The 25,188-nt window shown below is 44.0% G+C and overlaps 1 protein-coding gene across 1 annotated transcript in view; it reads right to left on the reverse strand.

The window, feature by feature from the left end:
- Positions 1–25,188, reverse strand: part of SF3A3 (splicing factor 3a subunit 3) — a 35,036-nt gene that overhangs the window by 8,702 nt on the left and 1,146 nt on the right. The window contains exons 2-15 of the mRNA XM_030823477.1: positions 24,952–24,999; positions 23,204–23,256; positions 22,993–23,098; positions 20,140–20,212; positions 19,601–19,692; positions 17,053–17,135; positions 15,932–16,070; positions 14,808–14,876; positions 14,331–14,398; positions 14,060–14,167; positions 12,227–12,296; positions 4,135–4,299; positions 3,915–4,025; positions 2,611–2,701 (exon numbers count right to left, since the gene is read on the reverse strand). Coding sequence (XP_030679337.1) covers positions 2,611–2,701; positions 3,915–4,025; positions 4,135–4,299; positions 12,227–12,296; positions 14,060–14,167; positions 14,331–14,398; positions 14,808–14,876; positions 15,932–16,070; positions 17,053–17,135; positions 19,601–19,692; positions 20,140–20,212; positions 22,993–23,098; positions 23,204–23,256; positions 24,952–24,999 — 1,276 coding nt within the window. The remainder of the gene's footprint in view (positions 1–2,610; positions 2,702–3,914; positions 4,026–4,134; positions 4,300–12,226; positions 12,297–14,059; positions 14,168–14,330; positions 14,399–14,807; positions 14,877–15,931; positions 16,071–17,052; positions 17,136–19,600; positions 19,693–20,139; positions 20,213–22,992; positions 23,099–23,203; positions 23,257–24,951; positions 25,000–25,188) is intronic.

Genomic DNA, 25,188 nt, shown 5'->3' on the forward strand with positions numbered 1-25,188 from the left:
CCCACTGAAGAGATAATCTCTGTCAATATAAACAGTTTCAAATGACAGAGAGGTTGTAGCATGTTGCGTGTTGGGCGGGGATCACACCTGCAATCCCAGCACTTTCGGAGGCTGAGGCAGGCAGATCGCTTGAGTACAGGACTTTAAGACCAGCCTGGGCAACATGGTGAAACACCATCTCTACACAAAATACAAAAATTAGCCGGGCGTGGTGGCACAAGCCTGTAGTCCCATCAACTTGGGAATCTGAGGTGGGAGGATCACTTGAGCCTGGGAGGCAGAGATTGCAGTGAGTTGTGATTGCACAACTGCACTCCAGCCTGGGCAACAGAGTTGGAAGCCCAAGGTTCAAGCTGACCAAACAGCTGAACAGCCTGCTAAGCATAACTGAGAGTAAAGTGCCTGTAATGTAACACGGTGGGCGGGGAGGTGGTGGTGGTGGTAAAATACCTTACTTTTGTCTAATCAGCCAGCAGTGAAATGTGACACAGATCCACTGAAAAGAAAATAAAAAGCCAGGATGGGTGCAGTGGCTAACGCCTGTAATCCCAGTACTTTGGGAAGCCAAGGCAGGCAGGTCACCTGAGATCAGGAGTTGAGACCAGCCTGGCCAACATGCTAAAACCCCGTCTCTACTAAAAATACAAAAAAATTAGCCAGGCGTGGTGGCCAGTGCCTGTAATTCCAGCTACTCGGGAGACTGAGACAGGAGAATCGCTTGGAACCAGGAGGTGGAGGTTGCAGTGAGCTGAGATCACACTACTGCACTCCAGCCTGGGCGACAGAGCGAGACTCTGTCTCAATAAAAAAAAAATAATAATTAAATTAAATTTAAAAAAAGAAGAAAAGAAAAAGGCTGCCATGAAAATGTTAATAGCAGAGAAAGCTACTACTGCTGGGAAAACAGGAAGCCTGGCGGCGGTCCTCTATGTGCTTCAGCAGCACATTCCCTGACATGCACTCAACTTTCTTCAAGAGGTATTTTGCTGCTGTGTTTCTATAGCCTCTAACACAAGCTTACTGAGGGTACTTCTATTTTTTCTTTTATATCAGTCATTATTTAACACATTAAAATCAATTCAGAAAACTATACATACAACCATTCAATCAAAATCTTGCATACAAGGGAGTTCACAGACCCAGGCTAAAAGCCCTGGTTTATACTCAGCACAGAGCTCTTCTCAAAGGAGAAAAAATCAGTATTGCCGACTAATTCATTCCCCTTAAAAATGCAATAATTAGCTGGGTGCAGTGGATCATGCTTGTAATCCCAGCACTTTGGGAGGCCGAGGCGGGTGGATCACCTGAGGTCGGGAGTTCAAGACCAGCCTGACCAACATGGAGAAACCCCGTCTCTACTAAAAATACAAAATTAGCCGGGCATGGTGGCACATACTTGTAATCCCAGCTACTTGGGAGGCTGAGGCAGGAGAATCGCTTGAACCCAGGAGGCAGAGGTTGCGGTGAGCCGAGATCGCACCATTGCACTCCAGCCTTGGCAATATGAGCGAAACTCCATCTCAAAAAATAAAATAAAATAAAATGCAATAATTAGGTGCGGTGGCTCACGCCTGTTATCCCAGCACTTTGGGAGGCCAACGTGGGTGGATCACTTGAGTTCAGGAGTTCGTCACCTCAACCAACCTGGCCAACGTGGTGAAAACCCATCTCTACTAAAAATAGAAAAATTAGCTGGGCGTGGTAACACATGCCTGTAATCCCAGGTACTAGGGAGGCTGAGGCAGGAGAATCGCTTGAGCCCAGGAGACAGAGGCTGCAGGAGCCAAGATCGTGCCACTGTACTCCAGCCTGGTAACAGAGTGAGACTCGTCTCAGAAACAAAGGCTGGGCATGGTGGCTCACGCCTGTAGTCCCAGCACTTTGGGAGGCTGAGGTGGACGGATCACCTGAGGTCGGGAGTTCAAGGCCAACCTGGCTCACACAGTGAAACTGCATCTCTACTAAAAATACAAAAAATTAGCCAGGCGTGGCGGCTCATGCCTGTAATCCCAGCACTTTGGGAGGCCAAGGCGGGCAGATCACGAGGTCAGGAGATCAAGACCATACTGGCTAACACGGTGAAACCCCGTCTCTACTAAAAATACAAAAAATTAGCCAAGTGTGGTGGTGGGCACCTGTAGTCCCAGCTACCGGGAGGCTGAGGCAGGAGAATGGCATGAACCCAGGAGGTGGAGCTTGCAGTGAGCCGAGATCGTGCCATTGCACTCCAACCTGGGCGACGGAGTGAGACTCCGTCTCAAAAAAAAAAAAGTTAGCCAGGCGTGGTGGCGCGTGCCTGTAGTCCCAGCTACTTGGTAGGCTGATGCAGGAGAATCGCTTGTGCCCGGGAGGTGGAGGTTGCAGTGAGCCAAGATTGCGCCATTGCACTCCAGCCTGGCGACAGAGCGAGACTCCATCCATCTCAAAACAAAACAAAAAAACAAACACAAAACAAAAAACAGAAACGCAATAAGTATACAACTGTCCTAGATTTTACATATCCACAACCTACTGCCTTTAATCCTGGATACACAGGGTATTAGAATGCTGAATTGAAGGAGGAGAGGCCATTTGTACTGGCCTAGGAGACAGTAAATAAATCTTACTTACAGGAGACAGCATCTTCAATCTGTGTCACATTAGCAAAGTGAGCAGTGTTTGGGATGCCCAAACACCTCATGCCATGAGCATGACGCCATTCCTGGGAGAAGAGAGAAGCAAAAGGATCATGTGAAATGGGAACAGCTAAACACAGAGCACTAACTCCATTCTACTCATAAATCCTAACATGGCCCTTTGCAAGACTCCACCTGAAGGCAGCATTCCTTTTGTGTTTCATGTTTGTAAACAGCTGGCTGTGACTGACAAAAGGCTGGTATTTCAAAGCAGCATTGCACTGTTTGCCTCACTGGGTTGGCTTGTAAACCTAGATTCCAGACCCAGTAGTCTTACACATAAAACCTCTGGGTCAAGATCACAGGAAAACATCACAACTCTATCTCCCATATTGCAGGAGAACTTACCAAAGCCCCAGCAACTCCGAACACCTGCATGAATAGGGGTTACTAATGGCAGGTCAGCATCATCTTTGTAGGTAAAGGAGAAGACTTTTATTAGGCACAACGATGTGGTGAGGAGAGAGCAGGGAGATTATACACTGACATGATGGCAGTTTTAGCTAAGGGATGGTAAATGGCATGGGCTTTATCCTGTATGCCAACTCCAATCATTGTAGGAGGTGCTGAGAAGGATTCAGAACTCACTCATGGGCTCAGCAAAAAAGACCCATTATCAATTAGTAATATGTATGACTCAGAGAGGGGGAGAGGAGTTCATATAAATTTGTCATCCTTGGTCTAGCATAAATCTTTTCCATTCTGTAAAATTTCCTTCCAAAATCTAAGAACTCTAAGTAGAGCCCACTTACAGATGAGCCCACTTACAGCAGTACCATCCGGACAATGCCCTGTCTCAAGAATGGCTTGATAGATATCAGCCCCTTTGTTTTTTATTTTCTCAAGAGGCAAAGATCCATTTAAGATCCTAAAGAGATCAGTCAGCCCTATTTTTAATCTTGAGTATTAGCAATGGGGTAGAGAAATAACCAAGAAGTCAGAAATTGGTCTAAAATGCTAGCAGAAAGACAAAAACAGAGAAGTGTAAGAGCAGGCAAGAGAATACCAAATAAGGTTCAAAGAGCGATGTGGTAGAATTCCTCCAGAAACTCTCTCAGTTATGTAAGACTAACATTGGTGCTAAAAGTCAAATGCGATGGGCTTGATTTTAAAACCATCCTTCTCTGATTCCCTTTGGCTCTGGACACCAGTGGTCCACATAGGCTGCTCCTACTCTCTTCTCTAAAAGTCTCGTATTTTTACTTCAATTCCCAGGAAAAATGGCTCTGAATTCCTTACAGCAAAGTGTCGCTGGAAGGCTTTGGGTCCTCGGTAGGTGTAGTTTCCACAAATCTCACAGTTGTAGTTGATATTTAGGCCATGAAGCTTATAAAGCCAGTAGGGAATAGGCTAAAAAAGAAAAAAACAAAACAAAACCAAGAAGTAGTGTTAGCCTACTAAACTCTGTATCTGTTTCCAAAATGGGGAATGGGGAGAAAGTGGTAGTGCTGAGACTTACTTTGCCATCCCAGCCAAGTGGCAGGTTTTTGGGGTTGTAAATGATCTCGTTCTCTTCATCTTCACTCTCACTCTCACTGATCTGCTCTTCTTCCTCTTCTTCTCGCTCTTCTCCTGTCCTGGCTTGCTTGCGCTGTACATTTTCATGAGTGAGATGTCGCTGTTCCTAAAGTAGGTCCATAAATGAAAAGTCAGAAAAAAGTAGTGCAGAATAAGAAGGGAAATTTCCTGTTTTCCTATAACTTTTGCTGACTTGACCCCTTACTTCCAAGGATAAGGTTCTTTCTTACAGAATAAAGGAAAATCTTGCCTTCATATCAGAACTCCTTATCAGCAGGCTTTACCTGATCCCAAAGAAAAGGGTCAAAGGTTTTACATCATTTGCCTAATTACTCATCGGAGACTATTACAGAACAACAGAAAACAGTCTCATCTACTCTGACTCTAAAATATTTCCTGGCTGGGTGTGGTGGCTCACGCCTGTAATCCCATCACTTTTGGAGGCTGGGGTGGGAGAATCACTTGAGGCCAGGAGTTTGACATCAGCCTGGGCAACACAGTGGGATCTCATCTCTACAAAACATTTACAAATTGGCTAGGCATGGAGGTGTGCACCTGTGGTCCCAGCTATTTAGGAGGCTGAGTTAGGAAGACTGCTTGAGCCCAGGAGTTTGAGGATGCAGTGATATCTGATCCCGCCACTGCACTCCAGCCTGGGTGACAGAGCAAGACTCTTTCTCAAAAAAGAAAATGCACCCAATACAGGAGCACCCAGATTCATAAAGCAAGTCCTTAGAGACCTACAAAGAGACTTAGACTTCCACACAATAATAATGGGAAACTTTAACACCCCACTGTCAACATTAGACAGATCAACGAGACAAAGTTAACAAGGATATCCAGGAATTGAACTCAGCTCTGCACCAAGCGGACCTAATAGATACCTACAGAACTTTCCACCCCAAATCAACAGAATATACATTCTTCTCAGCACCACATCACACTTATTCCAAAATTGACCACATAGTTGGAAGTAAAGCTCTCCTCAGCAAATGTAAAAGAACAGAAATTATAACAAACTGTCTCTCAGACCACAGTGCAGTCAAACTAGAACTCAGGATTAAGAAACTCACTCAAGGCCGGGCGCGGTGGCTCACACTTGTAATCCCAGCACTTTGGGAGGCTGAGGCAGGCGGATCACGAGGTCAGGAGATCGAGACCATGGTGAAACCCTGTCTCTACTAAAAATACAAAAAATTAGCCAGGCGTGGTGGCGGGCGCCTGTAGTCCCAGCTACTCGGAGAGGCTGAGGCAGGAGAATGGCGTGAACCCGGGAGGCGGAGCTTGCAGTGAGCCAAGATTGCGCCACTGCACTCCAGCCTGGGCGACAGAGCGAGACACTGTCTCAAAAAAAAAAAAACAAAAAAAAAAAAAAAAAAAAAAAAAAACTCACTCAAAACCGCTCAACTACATGGAAACTGAACAATCCGCTCCTGAATGACTACTGGGTACATAACGAAATGAAGGCAAAAATAAAGATGTTCTTTGAAACCAACGAGAACAAAGACACAACATACCAGAATCTCTGGGACACATTTAAAGCAGTGTGTAGAGGGAAATTTATAGCACTAAATGCCCACAAGAGAAAGCAGGAAAGATCTAAAATTGACACCCTAACATCACAATTAAAAGAACTAGAGAAGCAAGAGCAAACACATTCAAAAGCTAGCAGAAGGCAAGAAATAATTAAGATCAGAGCAGAACTGAAGGAGACAGACACACAAAAAACCCTTCAAAAAAATCAATGAATCCAGGAGCTGGGTTTTTGAAAAGATCAACAAAATTGATAGACCGCTAGCAAGACTAATAAAGGAGAAGAATCAAATAGACGCAATAAAAAATGAAAAAGATGATATCATCACCGATCCCACAGAAATACAAACTACCATAAGAGAATACTATAAACACCTCTACGCAAATAAACTAGAAAATCTAGAAGAAATGGATAAATTCCTGGACACATACACCCTCCCAAGACTAAACCAGGAAGAAGTTGAATCCCTGAATAGACCAAAAACAGGTTCTGAAACTGAGGCAATAATTAATAGCCTACCAACCAAAAAAAAAGTCCAGGACCAGACGGATTCACAGCCGAATCCTACCAGAGGTACAAATAAGAGCTGGTACCATTCCTTCTGAAACTATTCTAATCAATAGAAAAAGAGGGAATCCTCCCTAACTCATTTTATGAGGCCAACATCATCCTGATACCAAAGCCTGGCAGAGACCACAACAAAAAAAAAGAGAATTTTAGACAATATCCCTGATGAACATCGATCCAAAAATCCTCAATAAAATACTGGCAAACCGAATCCAGCAGCACATCAAAAAGCTTATCCACCACGATCAAGTTGGCTTCATCCCTGTGATGCAAGGCTGGGTTATACGCAAATCAATAAACGTAATCCATCATATAAACAGAACCAAAGACAAAAACCACATGATTATCTCAACAGATGCAGAAAAGGCCTTCGACAAAATTCAACAGCCCTTCATGCTAAAAACTCTGAATAAACTAGGTATTAATGGGATGTTTCTCAAAATAAAAAGAGCCATTTATGACAAACCCACAGCCAATATCACACTGAATGGGCAAAAACTGGAAGCATTCCCTTTGAAAACTGGCACAAGACAGGGATGCCCTCTCTCAACACTCCTATTCAACATAGTGTTGGAAGTTCTGGCCAGGGCAATCAGGCAGGAGAAAGAAATAAAGGGTATTCAGTTAGGAAAAAAGGAAGTCAAATTGTCCCTGTTTGCAGATGACATGATGGTATACTTAGAAAACTCCATCGTCTCAGCCCAAAATCTCCTTAGGCTGATAAGCAACTTGAGCAAAGTCTCAGGATACAAAATCAATGTGCAAAAATCACAAGCATTCCTATACACCAATAACAGACAAACAGAGAGCCAAATCATGAGTGAACTCCCATTCACAATTGCTTCAAAGAGAATAAAATACCCAGGAATCCAACTTACAAGGGATGTGAAGGACCTCTTCAAGAAGAACTACAAGCCACTGCTCAACGAAATGAAAGAAGACACAAACAAATGGAAGAACATTCCATGCTCATGGATAGGAAGAATCAACATCGTGAAAATGGCCATACTGCCCAAGGTAATTTATAGATTCAATGCCATCCCCATCAAGCTACTAATGACTTTCTTCACAGAATTGGAAAAAACTACTTTAAAGTTCATATGGAACCAAAAAAAAGCCTGCCTTGCCAAGACAATCCTAAGCCAAAAGAACAAAGCTGGAGGCATCACGCTATCTGACTTCAAACTATACTACAAGGCTACAGTAACCAAAACAGCATGGTACTGGTACCAAAACAGAGATATAGACCAATGGAACAGAACAGAGCCCTCAGAAATAATACGACACATCTACAACCATCTGATCTTTGACAAACCTGACAAAAACAAGAAATGGGGAAAGGATTCCCTATTTAATAAATGGTGCTGGGAAAACTGGCTAGCCATATGTAGAAAGCTGAAACTAGATTCCTTCCTTACACCCTATACAAAAATTAATTCAAGATGGATTAAAGACTTAAATGTGGGCTGGGCACGGTGGCTCACACCTGTAATCCCAGCACTTTGGGAGGCCGAGGTGGGTGGATCACCTAGGTCGGGAGTTCGAGATCAGCCTGGCTAACATGGTGAAACCCTGCCTCACTAAATATACAAAATTAACTGGGTATGGTGGCGCATGCCTGTAGTCCCAGCTACTTGGGAGGCTGAGGCAGGAGAATCGCTTGAACCCAGGAGGTGGAGGTTGCAGTGAGCTGGGATCATGCCACTACACTCCAGCCTGGGCGACAGAGTGAGACTCTGTCTCCAAAAAAAAAAAAAAAGACGGGCTGGGCACGGTGGCTCACGCTTGTAATCCCAGCACTTTGGGAGGCTGAGGCGGGTGGATCGCGAGGTCAGGAGATCGAGACCATCCTGGCTAACATGGTGAAACCCCGTCTCTACTAAAAATACAAAAAAAAAAAATTAGCCAGGCATGGTGGCGGGCGCCTGTAGTCCCAGCTACTTGGAGAGGCTGAGGCAGGACAATGGCGTGAACACGGGAGGCGGAGCTTGCAGTGAGCCCAGACTGCGCCACTGCACTCCAGCCTGGGCGACAGAGCGAGACTCCGTCTCAAAAAAAAAAAAAAAAAAAAAAAAAAAAAAAAAAAAAAAAAAAAAAAAAAAAAAAGACTTAAATGTTAGACCTAAAACCATAAAAACCCTAGAAGAAAACCTAGGCAATACCATTCAGGCCATAGGCATGGGCAAGGACTTCATGACTAAAACACCAAAAGCAATGGCAAAAAAAACCCAAAATTGACAAATGGGATGTAATTAAACTAAAGAGCTTCTGTACAGCAAAAGAAACTACCATCAGAGTGAACAGGCAACCTACAGAATGGGAGAAAATTTTTACAATCTACTCATCTGACAAAGGGCTAATATCGAGAATCTACAAAGAACTTAAATTTACAAGAAAAAAATCAAACAACCCCATCAAAAAATGGGCAAAGGATATGAACAAACACTTCTCAAGAGAAATGGAAGAAATGTCTCAAGAGAAGACATTTATACAGCCAAAAGACACATGAAAAAATGCTCATCATCACTGGCCATCAGACAAATGCAAATCAAAACCACAATGAGATACCATCTCACACCAGTTAGAATGGTGATCATTAAAAAGTCAGGAACAACAGGTGCTGGAGAGGATGTGGAGAAACAGGAACACTTTTACACTGTTGGTGGGACTGTGAACTAGTTCAACCAATGTGGAAGACAGTGTGGCGATTCCTCAAGGATCTAGAACTAGAAATACCATTTGACCCAGCCATCCCATTACTGGGCATATATCCAAAGGATTATAAATCATGCTGCTATAAAGACACATGCACACTTATGTTTATTGCGGCACTATTCACAATAGCAAAGACTTGGAACCAACCCAAATGTCCATCAATGATAGACTCAATTAAGAAAATGTGGCACATATACACCATGGAATACTATGCAGCCATAAAAAAGGATGACTTCGTGTCCTTTGTAGGGACACAGATGAAGCTAGAAACCATCATGCTGAGCAAACTATCGCAAGGACAGAAAGCCAAACACCGCATGTTCTCACTCATAGGTGGGAATTGAACAATGAGAACACTTGGACACAGGGTGGGGAACATCACACATCAGGGCCTGTCGTGGGGTTGGGGGAGGGGGAGGGATAGCATTAGGAGATATACCTAATGTAAATGACGAGTTAACGGGTGCAGCACACCAACATGGCACATGTACACATATGTAACAAACCTACACGTTGTGCACATGTACCCTAGAACTTAAAGTATAATAAAAAATAATAAAAAAAAAAATTTCCTTAACCAGGACTTTCTTCTCTTTTCCTCACCAAGATGACCACTTTTTTTTTTTTTTTTTTTTTTTTTTTTTTTTTTTTTGAGATGGAGTCTTGCTCGGTTGCCCAGGCTGGAGTGCAGTGGCGCGATCTCGGCTCACTGCAACCTCCGCCCCCTGGGTTCATGCCATTCTCATGCCTCAGCCTCCCGAGTAGCTGGGACTACAGGTGCCCGCTGCTACGCCCAGCTAATTTTTTATATTTTTAGTAGAGACAGGGTTTCACAGTGTTAGCAAGGATGTTCTCGATCTCTTGACCTCGTGATCCGCCCGCCTCGGCCTCCCAAAGTGCTGGGATTATGGGCATGAGCCACTGCGCCCAGCCCAAGATGACCACTTTCTAACTTGCCTTGAGTCTTTCCTCATTCCAATCCAATTTCTATTTTGTTACCAGGTTTATCTGTTTAAAAACCCAAATCTGTAGTGGCACGCTATCCTACTTAGAGAACTTTTATTGGCTTCCTACTGCTTATAAGGCAAAGTCCAAATTTCCAACATAACTCTCTGACAGAGTTTTCTCCAACCATTCCCTCCCTCATAAGCCATATTCCAGCCACACTGCATTTCTCATTTCCTGAACATATAATTTTACCTAATACTGTTGTATCTTTGTGTTTGCTGTTTCCTCTACCAGAAACTTTTTCTTCTCCCTTCCCTCTTTCTACTTAGAAGACTCAACCTCACTGTATTCAGGTATGTATCACATTATATTGTAATTATTTGTCTCCCCTAACCACAAAATGAGTTTCTTAAGGGCAAGAGGCTGTGTCATATTCACTATTGTATCAAAAAAAATTTGCATAATGTCCAAAAACCAACAGACATCAACAAATGGTATAATAATGGCAAAAATATTATCAGTTCATAGAGCAATTTCTGGAAAGTATCTGGCTAGAACTGGTTGGAATTCCGAAGAGAATAGTGCCATCTCCTGGCAGGGAAGGCAAAATGCTCTTAAAGGATGGAGAGGCCGCCCGGTGGCTTCAGCACTTTGGGAGGCCAAGGCAGGCGGTTCACTTGAGGCCAGGAATTCAAGACCAGCCTGGCCAACAAGACAAAACCCTGTCTCTACCAAAAATACAAAAATTAGCCAGGTGTGGTGGCACATACCTGTAGTCCCAGCTACCAGGGAGGCTGAGGCACGAGAATCACTTGAACCCAGGAGGCGGAGGTTGCAGTGAGCTGAGATCACGCCACTGCACTCCAGCCTGGGTGACAGAGTGAGATACTGTTTCAAAAAAAAAAAAAGGAGGGAGAAAGTGGACAAATCTTATGTCAAGGGCATGAGTGGCCTCCCAGCCACTCACAAGACTGTCAATTCAGCCTGCTGCCCACACTAGCACAGCCCAAGTTCACAGCGGAGAATATATTTCTCCAATGTCTAGCTAGCCTTTTACTGAAAGCAGTCATAACAGAATCACAGGTGACTAGTTCTACAGCTATTGTATGAATGGTCCTCAAAGGCAGAATGAAAATGTCCACGGCAATTAACAAAAATACGTAAACAAGCTATCTGACCCAGAGCCATCAACTCAACGGACCATGCGAGTGTGTGTAAAGTGAAAGGCTCTGAGATAGTTAAAAATTGGGCTGGGCGCGGTGGCTCATGCCTGTAATCCCAGCACTTTGGGAGGCTGAGGCAAGCGGATCACGAGGTCAGGAGTTTGAGAACAGCCTGACCAATATGGTGAAACCCTGTCTCTACTAAAAACACAAAAAACTAGTCGGGCGTGGTGGTGCACACCTGTAGTCCCAGCTAGTCAGGAGGCTGAGGCAGCAGACTCGCTTGAACCCTGGAGGCGGAGGTTGCAGTGAGCTGGGATTACACCACTGTACTCCAGCCTGGGCGACAGAGCAAGACTCCGTCTCAAAAAAGCAAAAAAACAAAAACAAAAACAAAACTGTACACAGCAGACACGATCAGAAAGGCTGGCCTTCTGAAGGACTCCAGAGACACTGATCATCCTTTCTGGATGAGTGCTGCCCTTTCTTCCACTTTTTCTTCCTGGAAAGAGATTTCTTTTCCTCCTACTCCTCTCCCTACTTTCTCTCTGAGACAAGCATACTGATCAGGCTAGGCCTTTCTCTACCCCAACCCACACTTCAGCTCCTCCTGAAATATTCAAGGAGAACATTCACTGCCAGCTTTGTACTACTAATATTCTAGCCCTACTAAGTTTCTCACAATCTTATGAACATACAAGTTGACTTACATGAGATGACTTATGAAAATGCCTTTTCATAAGTCATAACTGAAAGGCTGCTTTGAGTAGCCTGTTACTTGCCCTTTGAGTGTCTGCTTTGTGGGCTATCCCTGAGTATTTTCTGAAGCTCAGGCACAGAATCTGCACTATTCTGGACGTTATACTGCGAAGGGACTCTAGTCTCCATGCCTGGCTTTATGGGAATTGGGCAACTCTGGGAGTATCATCTAACAACAGAATAGGAACTTACTTAAGAGCCTTGTAACCTGACCTCTATTTTGTGCCATATTAGTTTATCAGCTATCCACTCTTCTTTTGAACCTAATGAAAAAAATATCTTCCGTGAGTTCCTCTCCCTTTAACTCCTGTGCTTTATACCATTTTCCACTTTCAGTAGTCACTTACCCCGAGAATCTCTACGTATTCATAGATCTGGGCTTCTAGAAAAGCAATGTCTTTGTTCCTTTCAGTGTCTCTGAGAAAAAGAAACAAGCTGTATCACTCAAGGATTCTCTCATCCATTGCTTTGTTCCCTATATCTGGGAACATTTACTGCACAACTGCCTTAAAAATTATAAGCACATGAGAAATACAATGTTATGAAAGCAAATGCTCTATTCATCTCAGGACTCTCTGACAAATACTGATGGTATTTCTCAGAATGCATGGAGGCTTCCTCTATGACCTCACCTAGAAGATGAAGGACATATCAAGACCGCTTACATTTCCATCATTATAATCTACAAAGGAAATGTGGTATATAAGAGCAAGCTCTGCAGCAGGTAGACCTAGGCCCAAATCCTGACTCTGCTACTTAGAGCTATGAGGGAGTGGACACATTCCATAACTTTTCTGAGTCCTTATCTGCAAAAACTCAGGATAACAACTAATTTTCTGGGTTGTTGTGAGAATTAGAAAAAAACATACATTAAGAAAATACTGGGCCAGGCTTGGTGGCTCATGCCTGTAATCCCAGCATTTTGGGAGGCGGAGGCTGGCGATCACTTGAGGTTGGGAGTTTGTGACTAGCCTCGCCAACATGGTGAAACCCTCTCTCTACTAAAAATACAAAAATTAGCTGGGCACGGTGGCTCACGCTTGTAATCCCACCACTTTGGGAGGCTGAGGCGGGTGGATCACCTGAGGTCAGGAGTTCATGACCAACCTGGCCAACATGGTGAAACCCCGTCTCTACTAAAATAACAAAAACTAGCCAGGCATGGTGGCGCACTCTGGTAATCTCAGCTACTATGGGAGAGTGAGGCAGGAAAATCACTTCAAGCAGGGAGATGGAGGTTGCAGCGAGCCGAGATTGTGCCACTGCACTCCAGCCTGGGCGACAGAGCAAGACTCCGTCTCAAAAACAAACAAACAAAAAACACACAAAAATTAGCCAGTGTGGTGTTGCACATCTATAATCCCAGCTACTCGGGAGGCTGAGGCAGGAGAATCACTTGAACCCAGAAGGCGGAGGTTGCAGTGAGCCGAAATTGTGCCACTGCACTCCAGCCTGGGCAGCAGAGCGAGACTCCATCTCAAAAAAGAAAAAAACAAAAACAAAACAAAAAAAACAACCCTGGGTCGGGTGTGGTGGCTCACGCCTATAATCCCAGCACTTTGGGAGGCCAAGGCGGGTGGATCACTTAAGCTCAGGAGTTGCAGACCAGCCTGGCCAACATGATGAAACCCCATCTCTACTAAAAATACAAAAAATCAGCCACGTGTGGTGGTGCGCATCTGTAGTCCCAGCTACTCAGGAGGCTGAGGCAGGAAAATCCTTTGAACCCAGGAGGCGGAGGTTCCAGTGAGCAGAGATTGCACCACTGCACTCCAGCTTGGGCAACCGAGTGAGACTCTGTCTCAAAAAAAAAAAGAAAAAAGAAAATACCTTGTGTAAGTATGTAGCTCAAGAATTAGATTCAACTTTACCAAAAATAAGCTTAGAAAAATAGGTTTTGAACCTATTTAGCCTTTTAGCCTCCATAACCTATTAAAGGTGCCATGAACATGGTTTCAAATTTAGAAACGATGTGCTGTCAATCAGATGAATACAGACGGTCCTTGGTTTATATTAACAGTGATAGTACTCTCTGCTATTAGCAGAGATAAAGAGCAGACTGGATCTTGTCAACCAATAACGGGGATAAAGCAGGCCTTCAAGTCTCCACTGTGGTTAAAAATTCTGCATGGGAATAACATTTAAAAGCCACAAGCAGCAGTGCTACCCCAGCCACTCACCGCTTGGTGCCCTTTGACTTGGGATTTTTGGCGAACAAAGAGGTATCAAGTGACTCCAGGGACTTCCCTTTGGTACTGAATAGTCTCTGGGCTCGCTCTTCTAGGGTCCTAAGGAGACAGGACGGCAAAGGTTTCAGGGGTTACTTTACCACACAGGCTTGCTTATTTTTGCAGTGTGGAGCAACAGAAAAAAAATGGAATGAGAGCTACTTAGAAGACTGTGCAAACACACAGTAAATTGAATAGTTTTGATAGAAAAACCATTCCTTACCCGCCACATTTCAAGCCTAAAGCTAAGAGAGCAGATTTCAATCTGTCCAAACCCAGAGAGGCCAACTCCTGTACAAAGAAGAGAAAAATTACAATATTACATTAACAGATTTTTGGGAAACCCCAAATGCAGGCCAGAGGGTGGGTGCTCCTGAGGCTGTGGCAGGACCACACATTTCACAGCCAATCTGGCAGTAAGTCTAAACTCTCCAGAGGACTGAATCTATAGTTATCTTCAGACTTCACCATACTGATAGTGTTCCATTTACTTTACTACAGCTTAATGTAGTTAGAATGATTATTTCAGTTTCCCAAGTAGTAATTTTTCTCTTTTTACCTTGCTACTTTCTTTGTAGATGCTTGATCCCAAGAAATAGTGCCTTATCACAACACAACCATGGTATTAAAGACAGGAGAGCAGTCTTTAAAGATAGAAAAATAGACAGGGAGAACATTACTACTGCTGAAGGAAACATACCTCCCAGGAGGAGAATGCAGAGAGGTCAAGATGGGCTCCAGCATGGGTCAGGGCACTGCTTGTCTCTTTCTGGAAAGAATAATACGGTATTTACTAAGATCCAGGTTTAGGCCAGGCGTGGTGGCTCACACCTGTAATCTCAGCATTTTGGGAGGCCAAGATAGGTGAAATGCTTGAGTTCAGGAGTTAGAGACCAGGCAGGGAAACATGGTGAAATCCTGTCTCTACAAAAAAAACACCTGAATTAGCTGGGCATAGTGGCATGTGCCTGTGGTCCCAGCTACTCAGGAGTCTAAGGCGGGAAGATCTCTTGATCCCAGGAGGTTGAGGCTGCAGCAGTGAGGTATGATCATGCCACTGCACTTCAGCCTAGAAGCCAGATGGACTTTGTCTCCCCAAAAACAAAACAAAACAAAACAAAAAACAAAAACCCCCACCAGGTTTAGGATGAAGGTACGGTTGGTCCACTTTCTCTCCCTGGAGAGTTCAGGAAAAACTCATGTTTATCCCCAGAAGTGAGAATGTAGATTCCTAACATATGATCTGATAAGCTCTTGGTCGGCAGGAACCACATAGCAGTAATGATGTGATTGGTGAAAATCTGGGCAGTCAAAGGCAAGTGAACCCTGACAGACTTGCTCCAAAGTACACACAAAAAAAACCTCACATATGGCTGGGTGTGGTGGCTCATGCCTGTAATCCCAGCACTTTGGGACGCCGAGGTGGGCGGATCACCTGAGGTCGGGAGTTTGAGACCAGCCTGACAAATATGGAGAAACCTGTCCCCACTGAAAACACAAAATTAGCTGGGTGTGGTGGCGGGTGCCTGTAATCCCAGCTACTCGGGAGGCTGAGGCAGGAGAATTGCTTGAACCCAGGAAGCAGAGGTTGAGGTGAGCGGAGATCCCGCCATGTACTCCAGCCTGGGCAACAAAAGCGAAACTCCGTTTCCAAAAAAAAACACAACATAGCATACTTGAGCATACTTGACAGGGAATACCTCGTTGTCACAAGTGATACCAAGGAATTGATACCTAATGCCCTAAAGTGGAAGCTCAAGATAAAGGAAAATAATTACTTCAATTCCCTGGCATGTCCACCATTCATAACCCACTGAAGCTCACCGGCCATCCAGGAAAGGTCCCATTCTCCCATTTCTTCTCAAACTCAGCCTGAATCTTCCCAAAAAGTTCATTCTGATCTTGGAGAGGCTTCACTCTATCTGTGTAATCCTGAAGGTACTCAAGCAGCATCTCTAGGTATCTACAGAGGAACACACAATGCAGAGAAAGCAAAAAGGGTTTCTATTTTTGGTATCTTGTTATTCCCTGTAGAATATACAGTACTTGTAATTCTAGTAATGCTCTCTTAATACTCTTTTTTTTTTTGAGGCAGAGTTTCGCTCTTCTTGCCCAGGCTGGAGTGCAATGGTGGGATCTCGGCTCACCAAAACCTCTGCCTCCCCGGTTCAAGCGATTCTCCTGCCTCAGCCTCCCGAGTAGCTGGGATTACAGGCATGCGCCACCATGCCCGGCTAATTTTGTATTTTTAGTAGAAACGGTGTTTCTCCACATTGGTCAGGCTGGTCGCCAACTCCTGACCTTAGGTGATCCGCCTGCCTCGGCCTCCCAAAGTGCTGGGTTACAGGTGTGAGTCACCACGCCCGGCCAATACTCATTTTTAAATGAACTTACAACGGACTTTTTTCCCGACATGTCATTTTGATTCTGACCTTTCCCACCTCCTTTTATTCTCATAAAATGATGCTGAATACTAAGGTCTTAATTACCTCACACATAAAAGATTTCAGTAAAAAGAAAATGAGAAAGAGGGGAAGGGTATAAAATCACTAATCAGGGGACTAATTAACAAAAACATAAATTTTTCACTTACACATCACACCTAAGCATCTCACTTCAGTCACTATCTGAGAAAGTCTAATTTTTTCCCATTAAACTCCAAAAACACAGAAGTCCCAGAGTGGGAGAGTTCCTTCTACAATGAGACAAAATTAAGAACACTATGGGCATAAGATGGAAGATGTGCCCACAGACACACCTTTGTCCACATCCAGAGTATCGCAAAGGTTTTAAAACCACATCATTCATAACCCCATCCTCCAATAAACCTAGAAGTATGCCTTCATGTATGCTTTCCAGGCAACAAATTCAGAAACTCACCCTCAAAAACTTCACATTATCTTCTAATCAAATCCAGGAGAGGCCTCGAAGCTATTAATGCCTACCTCTTATACTCTGCATTCTTCCTTTCTTTAGGAATGTCAAATAATTGGTCAAAGATGGACAGGTATGTGATATAATCCAGCTTCTGAAAAGAGGAAAGAAATGACAAGAAATTCAGTTAGGTATTTATACTGTAACAAGTTACAATATAATCTCCAATAAGTGAGATCAAAATTGAGTGTTTTCTAACGAAGTAACAAGGGCTGCCTAATTTTTGTTTTTTTTTTGCTTGCCCATCATTCAATCCTACTACAACTGGAGTGTTAATTTCACTGGACTGAAGGAAAATACCAGACATAATTAACTTTACAAAATAAAGATCAAGTTAATGAACACTAAACTAAAAGAAACATTTGTCGATTATTACCTCATGCTAGGGTCTTGGTTAAAGACTCTGACACCCTAAAACAAGGTGCTCAAAGGTGCCATTTGTTCACACAAGTAACTACTTATTGAGCATCTTTGTACCAAGTACAGGGTACAGAAGACAACAAAACAGACAAGGGACCTGACTTGCCCGCATGGAACTTGAAGTTTGGTCACTGCAACTCTGGGACATTTCTTCACAATTCCATGAGGAATCTAATCATGGATTTCCTTATGATCCTTTTGGGATTTTCATATTAAACCTCATCTCTTGTGATAAGCCATTTTTTTTTTTTGAGACGGAGTTTGGCTCTTGTTGCCCAGGCTGGAGTGCAATGGCATGATCTCGGCTCACCACAACCTCTACCTCCCAGGTTCAAGCGATTCTCCTGCCTCAGCCTCCCGAGTAGCCAGGATTACAGGCAAGTGCCACCACGCCGGGCTAATTTTTTCTATTTTTAGTAGAGACAGGGTTTCTGCATGTTGGTCAGGCAGGTCTTGAACACCCAACCTCAGGTGATCCACCCGCCTTGGCCTCCCAAAGTGCTGGGGTTACAGGCGTGAGCCACCGTGCCCGGCCTGTGATAAGCTATTTTTAAACATCCTTAAGAAAAGACATTAAATAGCTTTTTGCTGACAGAAAGATCATGTTGTTGTATCTTCCATGTACCTAGTATTGTTTATGTCTAAAACAGGAATACCTAGAAGAAAACATAAATCTGGGTGGGCACAGTGGCTCATGCCTGTAATCCCAAGGCTTTGAGAAGCTGAGGTAGGAGGATTGATTGAGTCCAGGAGTCCAAGACCAGCCTGGACAATATGGTGAAATCCTATTTCTACAAAAAGAAATTTTTTTTTTTGAGTTAGAGTTTTGCTCTTGTTGCCCAGGCTGGAGTGCAATGGTGCAATCTCGGCTTCCCACGACCTCTGCCTCCCAGGTTCAAACGATTCTCCTGCCTCAGCCTCCTGAGTAGCTAGGATTACAGGCATGCGCCACCATGCCCGGCTAATTTTGTATTTTTAGTAGAGACAGGGTTTCTCCATGTTGGTCACGCTGGTCTTGAACTCCCAACCCCAGGTGATCTGCCCACCTTGGCCTCCCAAAGTGCTAGAATTACAGGCATGAGCGACTGTGTCCAGCCAGGAACATGGTATTTATTAAAAAAAAAAAAAAAAAAAAGAATTTAAAGAAATCTTATGTGAGGCTGGATGCAGTGGCTTCCGTCTATAATCCCAACACTTTGTGAGGCCAAGGCAGGTGGACTGCTTGAGCTCAGGAGTTTAAGACCAGCCATGGCAACATGGCAAAACCCCATCTCTACACAAAATACAAAAAAAAAAAAAAAAAAAAAAAAAAAAAAAAAAAAAAAAAAAAAAAAGGAAAAGAGCAATCACTACACAAAAATCCAAAAAAAAAAAAAAAAAAAAAAAAAAAAAAAAAAAAAAAAAAAAATTAGCTGGGTATGATGGCACACGCCTGTAGTCCCAAGTACTTGGTGGGGCTGAGGCGGGATCCATCACTTGAGTCCAGGAGGTCTAGGCTACAGTGAGCCAAGATCGCGCCACTGCACTCCAGCCTGGGTGACAAAGTGAGACCTTGTCTCAAAAAAAAAAAAAAAAAAAGATTTATTTTGGCAAAGGTAAAATATGCTTGCTGTATTGACAATGGACTGGGTATAATGGCTCATGCCTGTATCCCAACACTGTGGGAGGCTGAGACAGGAGGATCACTTGAGGTCAGGAGTTTGTGACCAGCTTGGGCAACACTGCAAGACCCCATCTTTACGAAAAAAAGACAAAAATTAGCCAAGTGTGGTGATGGTATGCACCTGTATCCTCAACTACTCAGAAGGCTAAGGCAGGAGATCACTTGAGTCCAGAAGCTGAGGTTGCAGTGAGCAAAGATCATACCACTGCACTCCAGACTGGGCAACATGGTAAGACCTCATCTCAAAATAAAAAAATAAAATTTATTAATAAATAAATATGCTTGTTTTCACTGTAGAAAACTTTCATTTTGAATAGTATTTCATTCCAAGAAAGCATATCACCTCTTTAATATTTACATAACAGTTTTAAAACACAAGGAAGACACTTTACAATGGCTTCACGTCTGCTAGTCCCAGCCTACTGTCCTGAGTCACTTTGAGAAGCAGAACCTCTCTGCCCTTTCCCAGGCCTTACCTCAGATGCCTTCAGGTTAATGTACTTGAGGTAACAGTCATGGAGATCGAGATAACGACCATATCCCTCTTCATCTGTGAACTCCACCAAGTCTGAGGGAATCAGATACATCAATGATTCAGTTTCTACAGACCACTCTTTTGGACTTACCTTTTCAAATGGACTGTGTGTTCCTAGTTTCCCGAGGCAGCACTTCACCCAAATGTCTTCCCTTTGCTCACAATATAACCTCCAATAAGTTAAGTGAGATCAAAAGTGAGTGTTCTCTTATAAGGTAACAAGGACGGACTGATTTTAGTATTGTGAACTAAAGTGAACAATCCTTGGCTTTCCAAGCCAGTAAATTTGAGGTAGGAAAGAAAAAAATGAACATTTTGCCCAAGACCAATTTAGGATGTCACTCTAGCCCGGAAACCAGCAAAGACAAAATCAGCAAGAAATCCTGGCTATAAATATCTCTGAGGCCATGGCTGCAAATCTGAGCTGTCATTAACATGAATTTTTGCTGGTGCTGAATGAAATTTTCGCCCCATACTTACTTTGTGCCTCTTCACTCGGGTTCTCTCGAGCCTTCAGGAGTTCCTCAAATTCCACTGACATTGGCACACAGATCTAAGGGGAAAAGTAAAAGCTCAGGTGGATTTTTCTTTTTGTTTTTGAGACAGATTCTCACTCTGTTGCCCAGGCTGGAGTGCATTGGCACAATCTTGGCCCACCGCAACCTCTACCTCCCGGGTTCAAGTGATTCTCCTGCATCGGCCACCCGAGTAGCTGGGACTACAGGCATGCACCACCACGCTTGGCTAATTCTTGTATTTTTAGTAGAGACAGGGTTTTGCCATGTTGCCCAGGCTGGTCTCGAACTCCTAAGCTCAATTGATCTGCCCACTTGGCCTCCCAAAGTGCTGGGATTACAGGCATGAGCCACCGTGCCCGACTGCAGGTAGATTTTTCAATGTAAAAGTTGCAAGACCACAGAAATGAAATACACAGAAAGTTGGAATTCTGATGATTTATTTGGCCTTGATTTTTCACTAGCAATCTACTACTGTTCTCCAATTACCTTGTTTTTCCCCACTTTTTTGTATTGTTTGAGTAAAACCCACTAAAGTAACACATGCTCACAAAAACTCAAAAGTTCACCTTTATTAATTCTCCTGAGAACAGGTAACCACTGCTAACAGAGCTTTTGCTATGCCAGTGGTTCCCAAACTTTGCTGCACATTAGAATCACCTGGGGGAGTTTTTTTTTCTTTTTAAATCCTGATGCACCTGATACCAATTAAATCAAAGGAGGGCAGGTATCAGTACTTTTAAAGATCCCCAGGTGGCTCAAATATGCACAAAGTTTGGAAAACAGTGCTCTACGTATTTAAATATATGTATTTGTACAAGTACATTCATGCCTGCATAGGTTTTTATTTTTTTTTAACATAAAAGACTTGCTTCTGACATTTAGTTTACCTTGGGCATCCTTCTAATCAATTATTTAAGCATTTATTCCTCATTACCTTTTGACCATGGTTGGAATAAGGTTAACACATCAGAATGGTATTCATTTATTCTCCCTTGGTTAGCAGAAGACCTCATTCTCTATCCTCCAAGGGGGCTGTGTGTGTGAGGGTCCCTTCATTTACCTCCACACTATGTACTGCAATAAACAGCCTCTATTTTTTTGCTGTTTTTAGTCTTTTCCTTTTTCCCTGTGCTCCTTCAAATAAGTATTCTTCTCTATCTTCCCCAATACCCTCCTGTTTCTCCCCTTCTTTTTCCTACCAGACTTTTTTTTTGATGGACTCTTGCTCTGTTGCCCAGGCTGGAGTGCAGTGGCGTGATCACAGCTCACTGCAACCTCCATGTCCTGGGTTCAAGAGATTCTCCTGCCTCAGCCTCACGAGAAGCTAGGATCACAGGCATGTACCACCAAGCCCGGCTAATTTTTGTGTTTTTAGTAGAGAGAGGTTTCACCATTTTGGCCAGGCTGGTCTCCAACTCCTGACCTCAGATGATCGACCCGCCTCAGCCTCCCAAAGTGCTGGGATTACAGGTGTGAGCCATTGCACCCAGCTGCTACCAGCCTTTCAAATGCATGTTCCATACTCCATACTTCTACTTCCCCATTACCCATCTTTACCTTGTGACCAGATTTCCATTCCTACTACTTTAATGAAACAGCAATCCTGGCAGTTATCAATCAATAACAGTTGACACCATGACTGCTTTTCTGAAACTCTTTTGCTTAACTTCAGTAAGGCAACACCACCTGGAGTGGTCATGTGACCTTTCTGATGGAAGCCTTCCCAGGCCCTTTTTCTCTTAACTATCTTATTATAAGTGAGCTCCAAGGCATATGAGGGCCAGGCACGGTGGCTCACGCCTGTAATCCCAGCACTTTGGGAGGCCGAGGTGGGCGGATCACGAGGTCAGGAGATCAAGACTATCCTGGCTAACACAGTGAAACCCCGTCTCTACTAAAAATACAAAAAATTAGCCGGGCGTCGTGGCAGGCACCTGTAGTCCCAGCTACTCAGGAGGCTGAGGCAGGAGAATGGCATGAACTCAGGAGGTGGAGCTTGCAGTGAGCCAAGATCATGCCACTGCACTCCAGCCTGGGCAACAGAGCAAGACTCCATCTCAAAAAAAAAAGACAGACTTAGGAGCACAATTTACTGGGGGAAGTAATTTCTGTGAAAAATAAAAAGGAGGAGACAGCAGGATTAGGCCAGGATAGCCTAGACCACAATGCAGATTGGACAAAATCTTGACCAACCCAACGGGGAGCCGTGGAGCAAAGAGCAGAGGAGTCCCAGAGCGGAACAAATTGCTGGAGCCTAGTACCCATACTGTGCTCAGTCACTGGCTGGGAGCTGCCCATGAAATGTGGCCTTGGCTTTTTTTTTTTTTTTTTTTTTTTTTTTTACAAAGTCTCACTCGTCTCCCAGGATGGAGTGCAATGGTGCAATCTCAGCTCACTGCAACCTCCACTTCCCGGGTTCAAGTGATTCTCTTGCCTCAGCCTCCTGAGTAGCTGGGATTACAGGCACATGCCACCATGCCTGGCTAATTTTTGTATTTTTAGTAGAGGTGGGGTTTCACTATGTTGGCCAGGCTGGTCTTGAACTCCTGACCTCAGGTGATCCACCCACCTGGGCCTCCCAAAGTGCTGGGATTACAGGCGTGAGCCACCATGCCCGGCTGGCCTTGGCTTAAAAGCTGAGGGAGATGCTGAAAACACTGTAGTTGTAAGATGTCAGCTAACTATGGTCTTTGCAGCTAAATGGCAGGTTCTTTCTTGAAGTGCATTTGAATAGCACATGTCCAATTTCCTTTATACCTTTCCTTTAGTATGCTTTAAGGATAGGTCTGGAGAAAATACTTTTCTGAGAACATACCTCATTTGGGTGCTTCCGGTGGAATTCCTTTATTTGTTTGAGTCTATTATAGAATTCAGCAAACTCATTGGGTCCTGAAATGGCATTGAGCTCCTCCTTTCGTAATCTGCAATTTCAGGAAAATTTCAAAAAAGATAGAGCACAAAGTCAGTCCTCTAACCATGGCTCCTCAGAAGCAGTAACTCCTGGATTAGCTGTGACTGTCACTTACCCATCCTTATCATCATACAAATCCCTCAGGTTCCCACTGACCTCCATATACCTCTGAAAGGAAAATACAAAACCATCAGAATGATGCAATTTGCACAACTGTAGAGCTAAGCAAACAACAAGGGCTCTCCAGTCAAAGCCCAAGGCAACCTCAAGAGATACGGATATGAGATAGTCTGAACAGTTCTGTGCTTCCTAGTACCTTTAATAGCCCTGATTCCTGGTTAGTTTTTCAATAGCCCTTTAACAGCCTTGATTCCTGGTTAGTTTTTTAAGCAGGTCGATTGGAAGATTACCTAAATGATACATTTAAGGGGTGGCTCCTATCTTTACATACCACCGATGCCTAACTTTCCCTGTAACAGACTCACCCTCTTTGGCTAAATACTAGTTCCCATCTAACATCCTCAGAGATAAAGATGACATTCACTATTTCAAAAAGCTTGACTGAGGAGTAGGCAGGCTAAATAAACATTACATAGGCTTCCTTTGTAGTCAAAGTATACTAATTCAGGATGGTACAGGTACATAGTCCCTCCTCCAAAACTTTTGGGACCAGATTTGTTTCAGAATTTGGAATGTTTAAGTTCAGAAAAGGTATCATGTATTACGTAACACCCCTAGTGGAATCTGGAGCACACAGTTCTGCAGGAAACCTTATACCTTATTTACTAAGGGGGATAAATTAAAGACCATAAAAAGCCTATCACAGGTTCAGGCCAGGTTTTACTGTCAAGTGAGATCAGGTCAGATTTTGACACCAAATAATCACCCAAGGGGAAAAAAAGAAAATCCTTGGTTTTCAGAGTATTTTGGGGCTGAGGGCTTGTAATCTGATAATCTCCCGCAAATCAGAAGGTCCAAGTAGGTCTTTTATTCCTTTTTAAACAGGTTTCAAACATATGCAAAAGTAAGGAAAGTAGTAAAATGAACCTCCATTTACTCATCACCCAGTTTAAAAATTTAAATAGCATCTTGTTTTTACTTTAATAAATTGAACTATTACCAGACAAATGCAGTTTAGTAGTCCAAAACGCTTTAAAGCAGTATCCTGGGAGAAAAACACTAACATATGGTGTGTGTGTGTGTATGTGCATATGCATATATATATATATATATATTTTTTTTTTAAGGGAAGAGATTGTAGCTATGCACCTGAGTCATGGACTCCTCATAACTATTGTTTGCACATCCAAGGGATACAGGATGCTGTAAGAATGGGCACGTGTAAGCCGGGCGCGGTGGCTCACGCCTGTAATCCCAGCACTTTGGGAGGCCGAGGTAGGTGGATCACGAGGTCAGGAGTTCGAGACCAGCCTGACCAAAATGGTTAAACTCCGTCTCTACTAAAAATACAAAAATTAGCTGGGCGTGGTGGCGGGCGCCTGTAGTCCCAACTACTCCGGAGGCTGAGGCAGGAGAATCGCTTGAACCCAGGAGGCGGAGGTTGCAATGAGCCGAGACCGCGCCACTGCACTCCAGCCTGGGCAACAGAGCGAGACTCCCGTCTAAAAACAAAAAAAAGGGCACCTTTCCGATTAATGAAGAACGCCTAAGAGTTCCCCATTCAGAGAACTGAGGAAGCACCCTCACGTTCGGCAGCCTGTGGACATCTGTCCAGTCAGAGAGCCCGCGACTGGCCAGTCCGGTTACCTTTGGCCAGGGCTCATGCTGAGACCGCGCACTTCACTTCCCCTCTCTTTTCCCGCCCTCGCCAACCCAAAGAGAGGCAGACAGCTGGGCACTCACATCTTGCATGGCCCGAGTGCGGTGATCAGAATTGATCTGGTCCCGGAGCTGAAAAAACAAACGGTGACACAAACGCCGTTAGTTTGCGTTCTGGAGTAGAAAAGGCCGCCCGAGGGCGGAGCTTACCCGCTCAGGTTTTACCAGCTGGGGGAGAAAGGCCTCTGGGGCCCTGGACCCCGGGAGAAGGTTACCAAGACCGGAGCTCGGAGAGGGAGCCCGGAAGAGGGCAGGGGACGG

Source organism: Nomascus leucogenys, chromosome 12 (assembly GCF_006542625.1).
Source record: "Nomascus leucogenys isolate Asia chromosome 12, Asia_NLE_v1, whole genome shotgun sequence".
NCBI classification, from domain to species: domain Eukaryota; kingdom Metazoa; phylum Chordata; class Mammalia; order Primates; family Hylobatidae; genus Nomascus; species Nomascus leucogenys.